The sequence below is a fragment of the Phoenix dactylifera genome, unplaced genomic scaffold (genome assembly GCF_009389715.1).
Source record: "Phoenix dactylifera cultivar Barhee BC4 unplaced genomic scaffold, palm_55x_up_171113_PBpolish2nd_filt_p 000580F, whole genome shotgun sequence".
NCBI lineage: Eukaryota > Viridiplantae > Streptophyta > Magnoliopsida > Arecales > Arecaceae > Phoenix > Phoenix dactylifera.
In genome coordinates, this window is record NW_024067981.1 from 179146 (window position 1) to 196753 (window position 17608).

At 37.3% G+C, this 17608-nt stretch overlaps 2 protein-coding genes across 3 annotated transcripts; both read left to right on the forward strand.

The window, feature by feature from the left end:
* Positions 1–1023: 1023 nt before the first annotated feature.
* LOC103713618 (putative BPI/LBP family protein At1g04970) lies at positions 1024–8797 on the forward strand. Of its 2 annotated transcripts, XM_008800616.4 has the most exons (6): positions 1026–1672; positions 2106–2245; positions 4281–4632; positions 5477–5725; positions 6822–6947; positions 8293–8797. In XM_008800616.4, exons 1-6 carry the CDS (start codon positions 1262–1264, stop codon positions 8485–8487), a joined length of 1473 nt encoding a protein of 490 aa, XP_008798838.1. In that variant the 5' UTR covers positions 1026–1261; the 3' UTR covers positions 8488–8797. The 2 variants fall into 2 exon arrangements, with proteins under 2 accessions (XP_008798839.1, XP_008798838.1); XM_008800617.4 differs by lacking the exon at positions 6822–6947 and having other exon boundaries at positions 1024–1672.
* Positions 8798–10762: 1965 nt separating this feature from the next.
* On the forward strand, positions 10763–15684 carry LOC103713617 (tRNase Z TRZ2, chloroplastic-like). The gene is made up of 8 exons (XM_008800614.4): positions 10763–11383; positions 13664–13826; positions 13903–13973; positions 14111–14206; positions 14288–14401; positions 14979–15047; positions 15284–15358; positions 15432–15684. The coding sequence occupies exons 1-8, from the start codon at positions 10958–10960 to the stop codon at positions 15519–15521; spliced, it is 1104 nt and encodes a 367-aa protein (XP_008798836.1). The 5' UTR covers positions 10763–10957; the 3' UTR covers positions 15522–15684.
* Positions 15685–17608: the final 1924 nt, after the last annotated feature.

The following is a 17608-nucleotide window of genomic DNA, read 5'->3' on the forward strand; positions in this document are numbered from 1 at the left end:
GTGGTTGGTGGCCTTATGCCTACCCGCACCCTAGGACCGTCGCGGCGTCCCGCCGGGAACGGGGCGGGGGTCGTGACAAGAAAATAATAATATTATATAAAAAAAGAATCATGATGGGTTAGTTCGTTTTAATATATATATATATATATAATTTTAAGAAAAAATAATAATATATACCTTACTAAAATTGTAAAATAAAGTTTTAGTTGGTTTTGAATGCAGTTCAACTTATTTTGAGATGCATGTTTGTTGGGTTCAAGTGGCATCTCTATTGTTATCACTGCAAACATCAAATATGAAAGTACCTATTTGCCAAGGCATACATAAATGATATTATTGAGCACTAAATCTAACCCCATACCATCAAAACATATTGATTTAACATGCCTCTAGCCTTCCCCAATTTTTTTCAAAATTTCCAATTTATTTATTTATTTTTCAATCTCACCAAGGATGTTGTGACTTGTTTCTAGTTCGAAATTATAGGAACTATTCCCATCCAATCAAAACCAGGCTTGAATTGAAACATATAACCTCTTCTCAATATCCTTGTTGGATATGGATTGCTAGGTACCCCTATACGGCGGCATCTAAATTAACGTGCTATATATATTTCATAAATCTTCTTGAATTTATAAATTAATTTTAAAGTTAATGCAGATAGATATTGCTTGTAATATTATTGATTATAGTTTACATGGCTACCCATCAAATCTTATACGAAATTGTTTGTAGATAATGTCAGCATGTTACTTACTAATATTTTACTACAGAATATTCATTTCACAGTTAGATAGTCAAATTACATATATTTATTATACTTTGTTCTTGGATTATCCTTTTAATCCAAAAAAATCTGATAAACCGATAAAAACAAACCATAAATCTGATCTCATCCAACATTTGGATTTGGACTTCATTTTTCAGATCCGCTAAAATATAGATTGGATTTGATTTGCGAGGCCCGCGCCCATCAGGATGCTGCTAAAATAAACACCATTTAGTCACTGCGTCACCGCGTTTGATCACAACCCGACTCCAGCTTAAGGACGGAAGGGAAGCTGCCATCAAGTACCGGACGGGGGAGGCGTAAGCGGACAAGCATTCCCTTACGATGTCGTCGTCTTCGGTCCTCTCCCATCATCCCCAACCCCCTCACCCTCCTTGTCCGCTTCCTCATAGTATCCTCCTCCTTTCCCTTTCCTTCTTCTCCTGAAGCCTCCCGTCCCCACTTCCTTTCTGGACTTCTCCTCCAAACCCCATGGCAACCCTCCTCCCCCTCCTCGTATTCCTCTCCATCATCTTCAATCCAGCCACGGCCCGGCTCCAGTCCAAAGAAGAAAGCTTCATCTCCGCCGGGATCTCCGAGAAGGGTCTCAACTTCGTGAAGGACCTGCTGATCGAGAAGGCTGTCAAGACCCTCACCCCGCTCCGCCTCCCCGACATCGAGAAGAATGTGAAAATTCCGGTCGTCGGGGGTGTTCACATGGCTGCGTCCAACATCACGCTGTTAAGTATCGATGTCTCTTCTTCTACGGCTCAGCCTGGCGAGTCGGGTATCGCGATCGTCGCTTCGGGGGCGACGGCTAATTTGAGCATGGATTGGCGGTACTCGTACAGGACCTGGCTTGTTCCAGTTGAAATCTCTGATGAGGGGGGGGCTTTCGTTCAGGTAATTTAGTACAGTGTTTATCGAAATCTAGAATTTGTTCGTCTCTGTTGATTTGTTTATTGAATGGATCACCCTGTCCCTCTCTATGGAAAGCTGTGAGTCCAATTTAGTAGACTGGTGTAACGCTTGAAGCTTATGCTTGATTCCTCTACGGTAATATTTTTCATGTGACCTGCATCCATCATTTGTTATAAAGTTTTCAATCGCAGCCTCCCCTCCCCGCGGTGTTTGATGTCTATTTGTGAAACTTGTTCTACTAATTTATGCATGTTTGCTCATGTTTTTAATTAGGACCAACTCCATCTGTATCCTTATAAGCGTTTGCACAATCTATCTCTTCTCTTTTCTCCCCCATCTCTCTCCTTCTCGGCTACCTGCTTACTTGTAATGTATTCCAACAAAGGGAAATTGATGAGTCCTGCTTCTGTGTAAGGTTGAAGGCTTGGAAGTTGGGCTTACTGTTAGCATGGATAATCAAAATGGAATTCTGGAGTTGACTGTGATGGAATGCGGCTGTTATGTGAAAGATATGGTTATAAGCTTGGATGGAGTAGCCTCATGGTTTTATCAAGGGTATGCAACCTTATCAATCCATTTGTAAAAGATTTGAATTTATTATGTCTTCTGGTGCATTTTATGCTTATTTATTGGCCTTATTATTTATAATCTAAGCTTAAACCGGATTGTTCATATACATATGTTTTGTTAATAGAATAGGAGTGCGTCCATAAGTTATATTCTTACATGAACACTTTTCCTTTTCAATATATCCATTATGATCACAAGTTAATCTTGAGAGCAGCATATCACATATTTAATAAATTAATGGTGAACTGCATTCTACTGCATTTTCTTCCATAATTCATGTCTTTAAGTTTCTGGGTATTTGTGAAGATGTTTGGATGCTATAGAGAATATCAGTTTGGCTCTGCAAGTTTGAAATGTAAAAGTTATACATACTTGGTCTTTTGCCTATGAGAATCCATATTATTTTAATACGGCACATTAAATGTATATGTACAAGAGTGACACTTGGATGGACATATCACTTGTGTTTTTTCACCAGTAGAGAAATGAGTTATCAAAGTTGTGAGAATTGGTAACTTGTCTATAGATGCATAGTTTCATCATAAAAGTTACATTTTCCAGCTTTCCTGTCAGATACAATAGATGTATTCAAGGTAATTAGCTAAGCATACTTGGCTTGGTCAAGAGCCTTCACTAGATCTGGAGGCATAAATTCTTTATTGAATCTAAGCATGGAGTCATGCAACTGCACAAAGAAAGGCACCACTTCTTCATCTTATATAAAAGAACAATATATAATCCTTATATCATCAAATGTTCATTAGCGAATATCCAGTCATGATTATAAAGCTTCTTGTGCCCCAACATCTCTCTTTTCCGTCCTACCATGGACAAAACATGCATTCAATGCCTGCCTTCCACTGTCCCCACCCTCCCCCTGCAAACCCACCAACAACAAGGAAAAGAAAAACCTCTTTCCTCCCAAAAAAAAAAGGGTACGGAGGGAATTATAATTTTTTCCTATACAAACTGATCTATGATTAGAAGAAACTTTTGCAATGAAAGGAGAGAATTAGTGGTTATGACAGTTAAGACTGGGCTTTTGGCTTGACACGCTCAAATTTGCATTCTACTTTTGCCATTATGGCAATTGGTAGCGAGCAAGTAAGCATAATATTCTCACGAACTTTAGAAAGTTCCTTACTTAGAATCACAGGATACGGGATGAGCATGTATGATGAGGGAGAGAGGGAGGTAGGCAAGAAGATTATGGGGGATGTTACAGTGTGTTGCTTGTTTCTGCAAGCTTAAGATCTTGGGTTTTGCTTAGGGGCCAGGATGTGTTTTTATTTGTTGTAGAATAGGCAAGTATTTTTCAATATTTTTTGAATCCTTTATGCATGGTAATGACCTTCTAGGACATGAAAGTCATGTCAAGTGGAAGGTCTTGGATGGCAGTACAAGCTAGATCACAGTAGCCATGAGTGCAGTTATAATCAGTCTAAGGTAGCTTACATTAGATTTCCAATTGGACACGGCTGTTGAGCCATCGACAACCCCAGATTGTTCAATAGTTGCATCGAGTTTTGCTTTTCATCAGGCATCTAAAGTATAAATTTGGTGACTTTTTGCAGCCAACATTAAATTTTCATTTTAACATTACTAAGGACTTGGCTCAAGTTAGGCAAAGATGAAGATTGTTTAAACTACAAACCTAGCTCAAGCCTACTTATAATGAAATGAAGTAAGTTTGAGATTAGCCTTATAAGAGATGGGCATGTACTTGGTCATTCCAGAAAGAATGCATTTTTAAGAGTTCCATCTTTCTTGATTTGTAAACCATATAACACTGTAAATGTAAACGTTCTTTAAAAACAGGAATGGGACGCCTAGCTCGTATATATTTCCACTAGAATACTCCATAATTACAAGACGATGATGTTCATAGTACGCCAGCTATGTAATGCAATCTGACTTATATTTCCTTGAGGCAGTTTTATGTCCTTTTCTTCCATTTTGGTGCCTATTCATGCCGAGAAACCTAAATGACTAACTTCCATGCTCTATTCATATTTTATAGGTTCGTAAATGCTTTCGAGGATCAGATTAGATCAGCTGTGGAAAGTGCAATTACTAAAAATATTATCAAAGGGGCTTTAAAGCTTGATTCTTTATTGCAAACTCTTCCAAAGGAAATTCATGTGGATGATGATGTGGCATTGAATGCGACTGTTATAAATGATCCACTGTTTGGAAATTCTTCTGTTGAGTTGGACATTAATGGTCTATTTGTTTCATATGAAAAAGTTTCAGCTCCAAGCTACTTACATAAATATTCACAGAGTTCAATATCTTGTGGGGAAGCACTAAAAATGCTCTGGATTTCATTAGATGAGGCTGTATTTAACTCTGCATCAATGGTATATTTTCAGGTAATTTAACCTTATCTCCATGGGCTACACTCTGTTAGTGTTGCTCATTTACAAATATTTTTATACATGAATATTAGAAAGCTAATCCTTCTTTTTTAATTTTTCTGTAAGGAAGAATGCTATATCTAATACTTGGATAAATGAAAACAATTTATATGCCACTCGAACTAAAAGTCTTCCCTCTAGGACCCATTGTCCCATGTCAGTATAATTGGGAGTCACATGACAATGGGTGTATGGTTCACACATTTTTAGTTGTTTTTGTCTATTTGCTCATGTACGTTCATAACTCTAATTTGATTTTCAAGTTTGGGAATGACAATCTTCATACTGGTTTAAGTTGTTGAAGTCCCTAAAATCTTATTTGCTCATATTTTATAAATTTTATTTGATTCACACTCCATGACAATGTGCCATCAAAAGAAGGCTTTAAAATTGGTAGAATTATATTGGGCTTTCAGTATTTTTAATTAATGAGTTGAGCATCGTACCTTCAAACAAATTTTCAGTATCAAGGTCTTAATTCTCAGTTTCAGCTTTAGTTTTGGCTAGATTTGTTGAGTTTCCATTTTGCAAATTTTGGCATTTTAAGTATATATTTCATGTGAGTACATGTGCAATTAATATCTGAACATGTTTTCAAGAACTTCAGCTGCTCAACTCCATCCGAATTTTTATCCCTCAACTATTTATTCTAACATATAAGAATAGATAGTCAATTTCTGATTAATGGCAAAGCAATATAAGTTTGTTTCTGATAAATTAGTAAGCTGTCAATAACAAGTATGCTTACCACAGGCAATTTGTATGTTAAGTGTTCACTTATATTTATTTGTTACTTCAGGCAGGATTGATGCATTGGATTGTGGACAAGGTACCTGATCAGTCCCTTTTGAACACTGCTAGCTGGAAGTTTATTATTCCTCAGCTGTACCGGAAGTACCCAAATGATGACATGCTCCTAAATATCTCATTAACTTCTCCTCCAGTCATAAGAATTACACCACAAAACATTGGGTCTATCATTTTCTCGGACATGATAGTCCATGTTTTGGATGCTGGCGAGTCAATTCCTGTTGCATGCATATCATTGGTAAGCAAAATTTCAGTCCAGATCTGCTGCAAAATTGTTTTACTTGTTGCTTCTACTCAAATCTAGTGCATGCTTTGTTTGTTGCAATGCTTGTTATTGAATCTAGATGCTATAGCTTGCACTCTTGTCAGTTTTTTTTACAAATTCAGCAACATGAAACAACTGGATTTGATATTTGTATATCTTCTTATCCTGTGATTTGTGCATTAAATTCCTGTTAGAGGCTTCTAGGATGAAAAGTTCAACTCAAGCTGACCTGGTATTATTACCATTAACATGATCCAAACTTTCCTAACCAGACTCCAGTCAAATTATTTTGAAACTAAGTAGAAGCGAATACCATTAGATTATTGTGATGAAATAGATCTTTGTCACTTCTTTTCCCTTTTAGAGTTGCATGGTGGGAATACCGCATTTTGGATTTGAACATGAAACCTCTCCCCAGCGCTTGTGCTAAGGAGAGGAATGCCAACTGGCGGACCCAAGTCCTATTGGCTAATGAGTTTCTAAATTCTGGTAAAATGAATTTCCTTTTATGATATAGTTTCAACACATGGCCCAGGAGTTGCAAATAACTAGCTGAAACGAGATGATCAAAAAGGCAAATAACTACCGAGATGGTCTGCTTACAACATTCCATAACATTTGTCACTGTGGTCCTCCCACGGTTTTGACTATAATAATTTTCAAGAATGATTGCATGATTTTTCATTAATAGAACAACCAGAGATATATGTATGACATGGATGAAATTCTGTTTGGAGGAAAACTATAAACAATACTTGACTGCAAACTACCCATGTATAAAATACATTCAAGTTTCGTCATGGTTGCTTTGGCAAATGGCTTCTTTTATTACTTGATTCAAGATTAAGCTGCGCTGTTTCTGACATTGCATTTTTTCCTGATGTGATTGGGTTACTTAGATCTCTGCCAGGAATTTTGTACAAACTGTGCTAGTTGAGGTTACTACTTTGAGGAATTAAGTTAGATTCTTTCTTGAGCATCTTGCTGGAACATAATTTAGTCTTTCATAGTTCAATAATGATTGCTTGCTCCTATATTGATTTGGCTAGTTGGGCACTGGTTTCTTTAGGTAGTTTCTGTTTCAGGTGTTGTGGAGATATCAGGAAACAATCTAACTGGTAGAGCTGAATTAGATGATTTCACCCTGAACTTGAAGTGGAGCAAGGTCGGAAATTTCCATATGTATCTAATTCAGGTATCATATCTTATAGTGGTAAAGCATTTTGCCCCCACTTCTGGAAGGTGAATTGTTTTGAAAGTATGATCTAATCATGAATTTCTTTCCTGCATCACATAGTTCCTTGCTAACATTCTGCAAACTCTTAAAATAGGCCTTTTAATGGAGCAAAGCATATTTGGAACTCTCCATTTATTGAACTATGTTAAGCCTAATATACATTGTTGACCCATTCCGTATTTGCTTAAGCTTTTGGGGTCTAATAGTAAGTTAACATGGTACCAGAGTTCAAATTTGTTGGAGTTCATGAGTTCAAATCCTTTCCAGTTCAATTATTTATTTAATTATCCCTGGTTGTAAGTTATCTTGATTCTGATCTGTCTTGACTCTTGACTCAATCATCCCTCTACATGCATGGTCTGGGCTGCATGTGTGGGGGGGTTGTTAAGCCTGATATACATTGTTGACCCATTCCCTATTAGCTTAAACTTTGAGGTCTAGTGGTAAGTTAGCAGTCTATTTGACAAGAATCTTGGCATGTTACAAAGAAATGATGATGTTGCATATAACCCTAGGAAGATTTGATTGTTTCCATATGTTCATGTTTCTAATTTTTATTTATTTAGTTATTTTTGTGTATGTGAAGATTATAAAACAGCTGAAGTTATATTGGCAGATACTAGCAGAAATTATAGCATATACTCAAAAACCATTTGTTGGCACTTCTATGTTTGATGGATGTCATCTCTTGGATAAGAAAGTTCTAGTTATATAAAGCTGTGTACTTTCTCCTTTCTTTCTTTTTCTTTCATTCTTTTTCTTGATAGAAAGGACCCATAAGCAATGGGCTACACAACCGGTGGTATCCCTTCCCCAATTATCCCTAACCCCCCAAACCCTAACGAAAGTATTAGTGCTGCATTATTCCCCAATTATCCCTAACCCCCCAAACCCTAACGAAGGCAGTATTAGTGTTGCATCAACTAAAAAAGTTAATTGGGTGGAAGACCACTATAAAATCTTCAGCTTTTAATATTTATTACATGTCTACAATACAAAGAGAGAGAAACATGTACATGCAAGAGAAATAAGAGTTTCCATTATTGAGAAAGAATATTGGCTGAACTATTAGACCTATCAAGTTAAAGTGTTTGGTTGTCATTTATACGGTTCTTGGTCATTTGTGGTTGGTGCTATTCACCTAATTTAATGATTGTGCCAGTATGTCTTAATCATTAACTTAATGAAAATACTTGTACTATCATCCAGTGCTTGTAGGATTCTCTTTTTTTTAAAATTTTTTTATGATACAAATGCATGATACTATAGACCTGATTCTCATACAATCTTAATATTCAAGCAGGGGGTCATGAGGGTCTTCTTGAACACTGTATTTGTGCCATATGTTAATATGCATCTCAAGCAAGGTTTTCCTTTGCCGATTATCCATGGATTTACGCTCCAAAATGCATCCATATTCACCTCCAGTTCAAATATGGTTGTATGTTCTGATGTAGCGTACACCAATTTCAGTGGTGCTGTGCACTCTTCCTTCTAGCATTCATAGCACAGAAATGGGAAAAACAATGGATATTTGGATGATGAATGCAACATGCAGATATATGCTGGGATTCTGGAAGTGGTGGTCCATGAGCCTGGATTTATACCGATCAAGATCATGCGTATTAGAAATTCTTTTGGGAAGTTACTCTATATCTTCGAAAATATGTATCCTATGTACAGTGTAATATGATGTTCTTTAGTTCTAGTAACAGGCCAGCTGGTTTTAAAATATTTGAAATAATAGTCCAATTGCTTTATTGGTATTCATGATTTAGTGAATTCCGTAAGCAAATCCTTTCAATTTTCTGGCAATATACCATTTATGAACATAGTATGCGTGTGGAAAACCAAAGTAATCTAAATTTAAACCATTCATTTGAAGATGTTATACATGTCATGAAATCCATGGAAGAAGTATTTATGTGCTATCAGTTGTGAGATATTGATCACTTAATTTTCTGGTTGATGGAGGTTTACACAGAATTACAGACAAGCTGCCGCGGCTATTTAAACTGCAGGTCATACCAAGGTGATGCAATATCTCCTGTTTGTGGTAAGGATTGAATTCATGATATGTCTTCCACTAGATCTACATCGGCAAGAGGATCAAGCAGAAGATGGAACTTCTGGTGATGGGTCTCAAAGTTTTGTCTAGCTTTCTGAGGTCTTGTGTACAAAGGGGAACTTGGAATGCATTTGCGAGAATAAAGAAAGAACTGGCAAACTAATAAGGAGGCTGCAGCAAAAACATGAGAATGAGTGAGTAAAAGCATATAGGCGAGCCAACTCTTGGTCTATGTGAGAATCTGAGACGCTGCATCAAGCTCGTGTCATGGAAAACACAATGGATGCTGGGGAGTATGTTTCCACCTCTTTTGCTTCATGCTCTTCCTAGATTACTGGTCTCTCTATTTCTCAGCTTTTGATTCGGTTCTCTCTCTTCCTCCAACTGCTTCCAATAACCAACCCATCGGTTCCATTCCTCCGAGGACAACTCATTGGAAGCGTCTTGCTTCCTCCATGTTGCTCAAAAAATCTTCAACTCATCCTGGTCTTCTATTTTATGTTTTTAGCTATATTCTTTGATGTGTTGCTAATCCCTTACTCTTTTTTTTTTTGCTAAAAGAATCCCTTACTCTTTTTTGGCACTTAAAAATGGCCGCAACATTGGTCACCGTCTCACCCACCAACAACAACACTGACATTGTTGCTGCTGCCATTATCATTGGTACTACCATCTCTTTGGACACATTAATGATGCCATTATATTACTTTTGTTATATTGTTATTAACCCTACCACCGGCGCTATTATTACCTCCGTCACCTTCGCTATTAGTGTCGCTATCTTTTTCACCACCATCATAGTTATTTTTAAAATAATTAACTACGCTAAATTTATTTATATTTAAAAAAATTAAAAACAAAAAATAAAAAAGAAATATTTTTAAAATAAAAATAAAGTGATACCAAATGGTATCTTCGTACTCATCTTATCTAATATATTAGTTCTTACAAGTTACACCCATTTCTTTTACAACTGTGGCAAAGAATTTTGGAAAAGTCAGAACTACAAGATCGAAAATAATAATTTTTTGAGTCCAACCTACTATTTTCTCCAAATACTTAAAGTATATAGATTTGAATGAGAATTTCTTTAATGAGGAGGTATAAATTAATCTATACTAGCGTGATTGCAAATGTCCATTATGGATTTATGGGTTAGGCTCTATGATTAATAAGTCACGGTAAGTCGAGCAAATTTTTAAAATATATCTAGCAATCACATCATGAACGATATAGTCCTTCAGTGGATGATCAGAATAACTACACAAATTGTAGTTGAAAGAACAAATAAAAATGATGAAAATAAAAATAGAAAGCCTTGACATGTTTAGCATGTATAATGCTATCATTTTTCATGACCCTTTCACTTTTTTTTTCACTCTCTTATCATCGGAGACCTTGCCCCATTCTACATATTCTAGATATAGAAACATATAAATTAGATATAGTTTTTTTAAAAATATATAGTACTGTGTTACATTTAATTTGGGGTGGTGCTCCAATGCCATCGCCCTGTCCTCTCCACCACGAATCCGTGCAGTTTCGACTTTTTTTTTTTTAAACGAAGAATATGTGCAAGGCACGTCTAAAGTAGTAGCGATTATAAATAGATCGGATCAAAGATTTTTGTTTTTGTTTTTTTTATTTTGTTATTTAGATTTTTGTTTTCTTTTTTCCATGGGATCGGATGCCCTCCAAACGTTGCGGCTAGTTATCTTCAGGGCGTTTATTTGCTACTTTCTCGTTAGTTCTCAGTCTTATCACCACCCTGCTTCTGAACCCCAAACCCTAAACCCTAATTCTCCTATCGCATTATCACTAAAATCTCTATACGTCTCCTTGGCAATAATATCTCTGCATTTAGGATGCCGTGCCGTTCGTAGAAGAAAGAAGAATTTCAATGCCGATCTCTCTTCTAAACCTCTCCACCTCCACCTCCACCTCCCCCTTCCCTTCTCTCCTCCCTTCCCACCACTCCCAAGTCGATCCTCCCTTCTCCTTCCCTCACCGGCCGCCCCCACTAACCGCGGCCTCCGGAGGCGGCTCCGGCGACCGATGCCGCGCGCTTGCGGCGAAGAAGCCGGAATTCTTATCGGTGATAGACCGGGCCATGGCCGAGGAGGAGGAGTACCGGCGGGCGAGGGCGGAGGTCTGTCGTAAGGGCGTGGATGTTGAGGGCTACTTCATCGAGGGGGTCTCCGTGGGAGGACACGAGACGTGCGTGGTGGTCCCCAGCCTCAACGCCGCCTTCGACATCGGGCGCTGCCCTCCGAGGGCTATCCACCAGGACTTCCTCTTCATCACCCATGCTCATCTCGATCACATCGTAAGCCCCTTGCCCTTTTTCTATGTGAATATTTTCTAGGGGTAAGATTGCAAGAACACGGCTGTAGAAGATATGGTTTTTGTAGTCTTTTTGAATTGGAACAGTGATAAAGATACATTTAATAGAATTCCGAAGTGGATATATAGGAAAATTGAAAAGAAAGGAAGGAACAAATAAAAGGATTTCTCGCAAACTATGAGATACTTTTGCCACAATAATGATATATGTCCAGCATTTAGCCAAGGTAAAACGACTTGATAAGTTGGAAGTCTGGATCCTTTGTGTACATTTTTTGTCCTTGATCTCCATGTTCTTTCTATGTTGTGGCTGCTGCCTATGAAAATCCTTTGATCCAAGCAGCAAGATACATTATTAAGCATGGCTTACATTTATGCGACGAGGCTGTTGTACAGTTATTACAAAATGGGGGATGGAAGATCAAAGCAGAATGTGCCATAGGTTCCTTGTTAAGAAAATGAATTACGTACTTTATTTGTTTTTCTTTAGCTTAGGAAGAAGACAGACTTTATCCACAATGACAGATAATCTTGAGTAGATGGTGCTATATAGCAGGTTAGGAAGAATTGAGCTAGTAGGATAACATTGCATTCCAGATACTCCTTTCTTCTGCATAATGGTAATCAATCTCCAATTAGGATATAAAAGGACTTTATAGTAGGTCCATCTTTTTCCCCCATCTTTAAGCCTATCTTTTCTTCTTCAGATTATTGGAACTCACCTTATTTGAGATAGTGAAAAAGCCTATCTCTTCCCCCATCTCTCTCTCTCTCTCTCTCTTTTTGGTGGTTTTTGCAAAAGATAATGTTGTTCATGGTTTATGACTCATATATAGGCCCCTAAGCTATTGCTCGCGTAATTGTAATAACAAAATAGATAAATAAATAGATACATAAAGGTAACTATGGTTCGCCGTCTCGGTATTGAACTCCGTACTAGTACCATCCTATTACAGTGCCGGTATACGGTACGATATGGTAAAGTTCGGCGCATGGAATATCGGTGTGCTACGGTACGTCCGTACGGTATGGGTACCAACTGGTATGGCAAACGTTGAAGGTAACAATTGGTATTTTCCGCATTTGGATGGAAGTACTCTCCAACATCAAATCCTTGGACTATAGCCATAACTTTGGGTTAAATTCTGACCGTAAAAAGACAAATTAATAGAATAATACATAATTGCGAGAAATGGACCTTCTATCATGCTCAAGGTAGCGTTACTTATCCGTTTGTTTTTACTTGGTCTATATGGTGCAATTCCTTGCTACCATTGATTGAAGAGGTGGAGCCTATGGTGCTAGTATCCTCATGCAATTTTTTTTGGGAATGTTGGAAGGAGAAAAGCATATTAATTCTTGGAAAACAAAAATCGAGAGAAGGATGATACTTGGAAGGCATCATATACTTAACAAATCTCTTTGGATGGGTGCTAGTTTGCTCAAAATGTCTTTGAACCCTTTCCCTTGCTTCAGTCTAAATTTTTCTCTCTCAACATCTTTATGGATCCTTCAACTCTACTAATATATCCTCCAGAGTCATTGAGAGGCTGTCTCAAATGGTTTCAACTCATTTCACATTCTTTTGGCGGTGAACCTACAGATATGCTTTTCCTTCTGGTATTTTGCTCATGATCTTTAGAAATGTTAGTCTTATTGATTTTCTCCTGAGGAGTTCCTTTAAATTAACTATGTGCTTTGATAGATTTCTTCTCCCAAGTTGGAAAGTCTGGTAATAAGGCCTCAGTCAAGATACATGCTATGAGACTTGGCTACCTTTTCTCTCATTTATTGCGACTATCAACTAAAATTTCTTATTAGTATTGTTGCCTTGATGCCTAGTTTTGTCTGCATAAATTCCTAGTTTTGACCCAAATCCAGCCTAGCCTAGTTGGCATTGGGCCATCTGGGCCCATTTCCAGCCCAAGGTATATAGCTTTCCTTTTTTTGATAACATGTAGTTGTGATATCTATATGCAGGAAGCATCTTATTAAAAATTGCACTACATAAAAGCCTTTTATTTGAGAAAAGCAACAAGCCAGGCCAGTGCACCTTGCAACATGAACAGAGTACCCGATACCATCTGGAGAATATTTGATGGTCATATGGATTGAGAGGGACCTCTAAACCATTTTTTAACATATTTTAGTTGGTGATCGGTTGGAAAATATATATTTATATTTTTTAATCTTTCTTTTATCCTTTCCAGCCTGTGCAGTTACTGAATTGACAATCTTATTTGGTTTTGGGCTATGATTACAGGGGGGTCTTCCAATGTATTTAGCAACTCGTGGCTTATACAGTTTAAAACCCCCAACAGTATTTGTGCCACCATGTATTAAAGAGGAAGTGGAGAAGCTGCTTGAAATTCACCGGACCATGAGTCAAACTGAACTTAAACTTGAGTTAGTTGCACTTGATGTGGGTATGCATTTTTTTATTTACTAGTTCCACCTTATGCGTATGCTAGTTTCTTATTGTATATGATATTGTACCTTCAGGGGAGACCTATGAAATACGTAATGACCTTGTTGTCAGACCATTCAGAACTCACCATGTTATACCCAGCCAGGTATGCTTTATTAAATCCACTAAAGGCAATCCAGTTTCTCTGAAAAAGAAAAACCCAGTATGGTTCTTTATTTTATGAATTTTTGTTCAGAAGGTCTGTTCTAAATCTTGTTCATGTGGCTTCCGGATATAATCCAGGGATATGTCATTTATTCAGTGAGAAACAAACTGAAAAAACAGTATGCCCATTTGAAGGGTGCTCAAATCAAGAAGTTGAAGCTCTCTGGTGTTGAGGTTTGTGATTCTGCCTGCCTTGATGAAATAATTTCTGAGCCTATCCACTGTGCAAAGATTCAGTCGAAGTTTGTTTGTTAGATTACAGACACCATATTATCTCCAGAGGTTGCCTATTCGGGAGAGACAATGTCAGATTTCATTCGCGAACCACGAAATGCAGATGCTCTGAGAGCAAAAATTCTTATCACAGAGGTATGGCTCTTTTCTTGTGTTCTCTTACTGCTCATTTGCTTATGGAATGCTTGTGGCATGAGTGCTTGAAATAACTCTCCTTATACATAGTTGGAGCTTTCACCTCCGAGAAGGACAATGTGAAATGCTACTGCATTTTATAATGACGAATGCATGATAACGCAAATTTTTCAAGCAAGGAAAACTATGATATCTTTTGACATGAAGAGGCCATGTGTACCCTTATCGGACATTTAACACCTTGGCACCCTGTTGCCAGATACTGCACATTAGTACTTTAACACTGCTTATTGTATGGCTCAACTTCTTAAAGAATATTTAATATCATACAGTATGCATATAAGTAGCAACATGTAGGACCACTAGTTGTTGAACCTAAGTTCCCTGCTGGTCTTGCAAATTACCTTCCACTCCCTTTCACAGCTGTGGGGGATGAGCAATTCTGTTGAAAGCTAAAAATGTGTGATTTTGGCCAAGTGGAAATAATTGGAGAATATCATTTTCATTGGATTTCCATGGTACTGCAGTTCAAACTTTGAAAGATAAACCTCATTGTGAATTCATTATTGTTTGACAGGCAACTTTCCTAGGCGAAGCAAATGACATCGAACATGCACGAGAACATGGTCACATGCATTTCTTTGAGGTAACCAGTTATCACTTTCTTCATTTTTTCCAAGTGACAATAAAGGCAGACACCAATTTTACCAAAAAAAAGGCAGACACCAAAATTAACCCAAGGGCATTTTCATTAGCCTCATCTGTGTAGTTCTATCAGGGAGTTCTACAAGCTTCTGCATTTCTTATATGAAAGGCTGATAAGTATCATCAACGATTTATTTTTTCATGTTCTGAGAAAATAAATTGATGCATATTTTGCAGATTATGGAGCACGCTCAGTGGTTCCGCAACAAGGCTGTCCTACTTACCCACTTCTCTTCCAGATATAAGCTTGAGGTGGGCCACTGTTTCCTAACCTTTTTATCACCATGTTGCCACCTTAAGTAAATGACCATTTTAATCTTTTCAGGATATCCGCCAAGCTATATCAAAGCTGCAACCAAAGCTATCTGCAAAGATTGTTGCTCTCACAGAAGGCTTCAAATCAAATTACTTGTAGCATATAACCCTGTATGCATTCAATATAAAAGTTTAATGTAATTTTCCATGACTAGTTCAGTGTACATCCGATATTACATCACTAATTCAGTATTCTGAACCTTTTCTTGCTGTATCTGTACAAGCCGCCACTGTTAACATCACTATGTACGTCATTTACATTTGCTTGCTGTGCACGCAGTCTGGTCTGCCCTGGCGCTGGCTGAACATGGCTGGAATCCGAAAAGAGCAGCATTTCGACAAATTTTCCCCCCTTCCCAGTAGTAATATTCGTAGTAAAAATTTTGTGAGGAAGCAACATTGTACTTTGTACCATTTATTCCACAACCGACTGGCCAGCCCTTTCATTTCTTTTGGGTTGGGTGGTTAAAGCATGGATTTAACTCATACTAATCAGAATTCATTATAATTGTGGTTACCTTTTTATTCGTTTAGAAAAAAAAAATATCACTGTTCTCTGCTGAAAAATAAAGAGAGTTTAGTGGAAAGAGCCTTTTATCGGATTTGAATTGATGACTTATACCTTGCCATAGTTTTATTCAATTCATGAATTTTCCATGGAGGTTAATATATGCGTTGGGGTTCTATAACGGGAATAGGAATTTGTAGTTATACTTTGTGAAATAAAAGGGCTTTTTAGGGAATTAGCCATTCAATTTCTTTTAAAGAGAGATTCTCTTTAGGTAAGCTTGTAGAATGGTTACTGGATATATACTTGAACGGATATCATGGCATAACTATTGAGATGAGTAGAAATTTAAAAGATCAGAGAAAATGATGTATAGACAATTAAATCCCTTGCAAGTCCAAAAAGTATCCTCTTTAAAAGTATTCATCATTTGAGAAGCACTCACTAATGGTGCAACAAGCCACTCCTCAGATGATTCTACATGATGAACATTTGAACTGGAGTCATTTTGTAGTTTAGCTGGAGGATAGGTTCTTCATCTTCTTGATGATTGGTACAAAGCAACATGTGCACCCTCATGCTGCTTAAAAAAATCTTCTGCCATTTTTGAATATTTTTTTCCATGGCGTCAAAGATGTTTCTATGCATTTCTAGCCATAAAACTTCTTCCACAAGCCTTACCATGGCAACCTTTTATAGCATTGTGATTGCAATTTTTGGTCATGAGAAAATTACCTACACCATATGTACAAGGATTCTACCAAGCGACGCCATAATAGTCTATTTAACTAAGAAGAGCACATTAGATTAGACCCCCAATGCTTTCATCCAGATGTTCAATTGACAATTATATCCATCATTGATCAGGTACTATGACAGAAAACCCGGATTTAAAATATGAACGGACATGTGCAAATTAGCTTGCAACAAGGAAATTTTCCTAGGTAAAGAAGTATTATAATATGCGACTGCATTGGAAGAAGCTCAATATGAAAAATCTAGATATTTAGCAGTCTGACTTGCTAAAGAATTAATTGAGGGGGTTAATTGCATGATTTTTTGCTTAGGGTTAGATCAAGGTAACTCATTAGCTTATGTGTGGAAATAGTGGCTAAACTCTCGAGATACTAACAAAAATAGAAACTAGTTATATATGACCTCTCTGATGTCCTGTGCACCTTAAGCCAAGCCCATACTATAATATATGTCTCTTATTGTAGTTCATGACTCATTTATGGATTAAAGATATATCGCACTCTTATGACAAAGTCTTATGAGTTGGTTCACCAAAAGATACATGAATTGGTGATTGGCCGAGCACAAGCAGCACTCAACCAACGTCATCGTTCTCATCATATCTGGTCACATTAGGCATCAATTCGATTGCCACATCCTAGATAAATCAAGCAGTGAACTTTAGCAAGCGATCAACAACAATACTTCTTAAATTCTAGGTCTAGTTTGAATTGGATGCATGTTTGCTTCCTTCTTGTAAGATCATAGAAAACTCTAGCTAATAACATCTTCGATATGATATTAATGACTAGCACCGGAACATGGAAACCAATCTTCCCCGTAATATTGAATGTTTATCATTCCCAAATACATCAAATCCACCGCTAATTAACTCAAATACTTTTTATGTGCTTGTGATTATATAATTGCAATTGCAAATATAA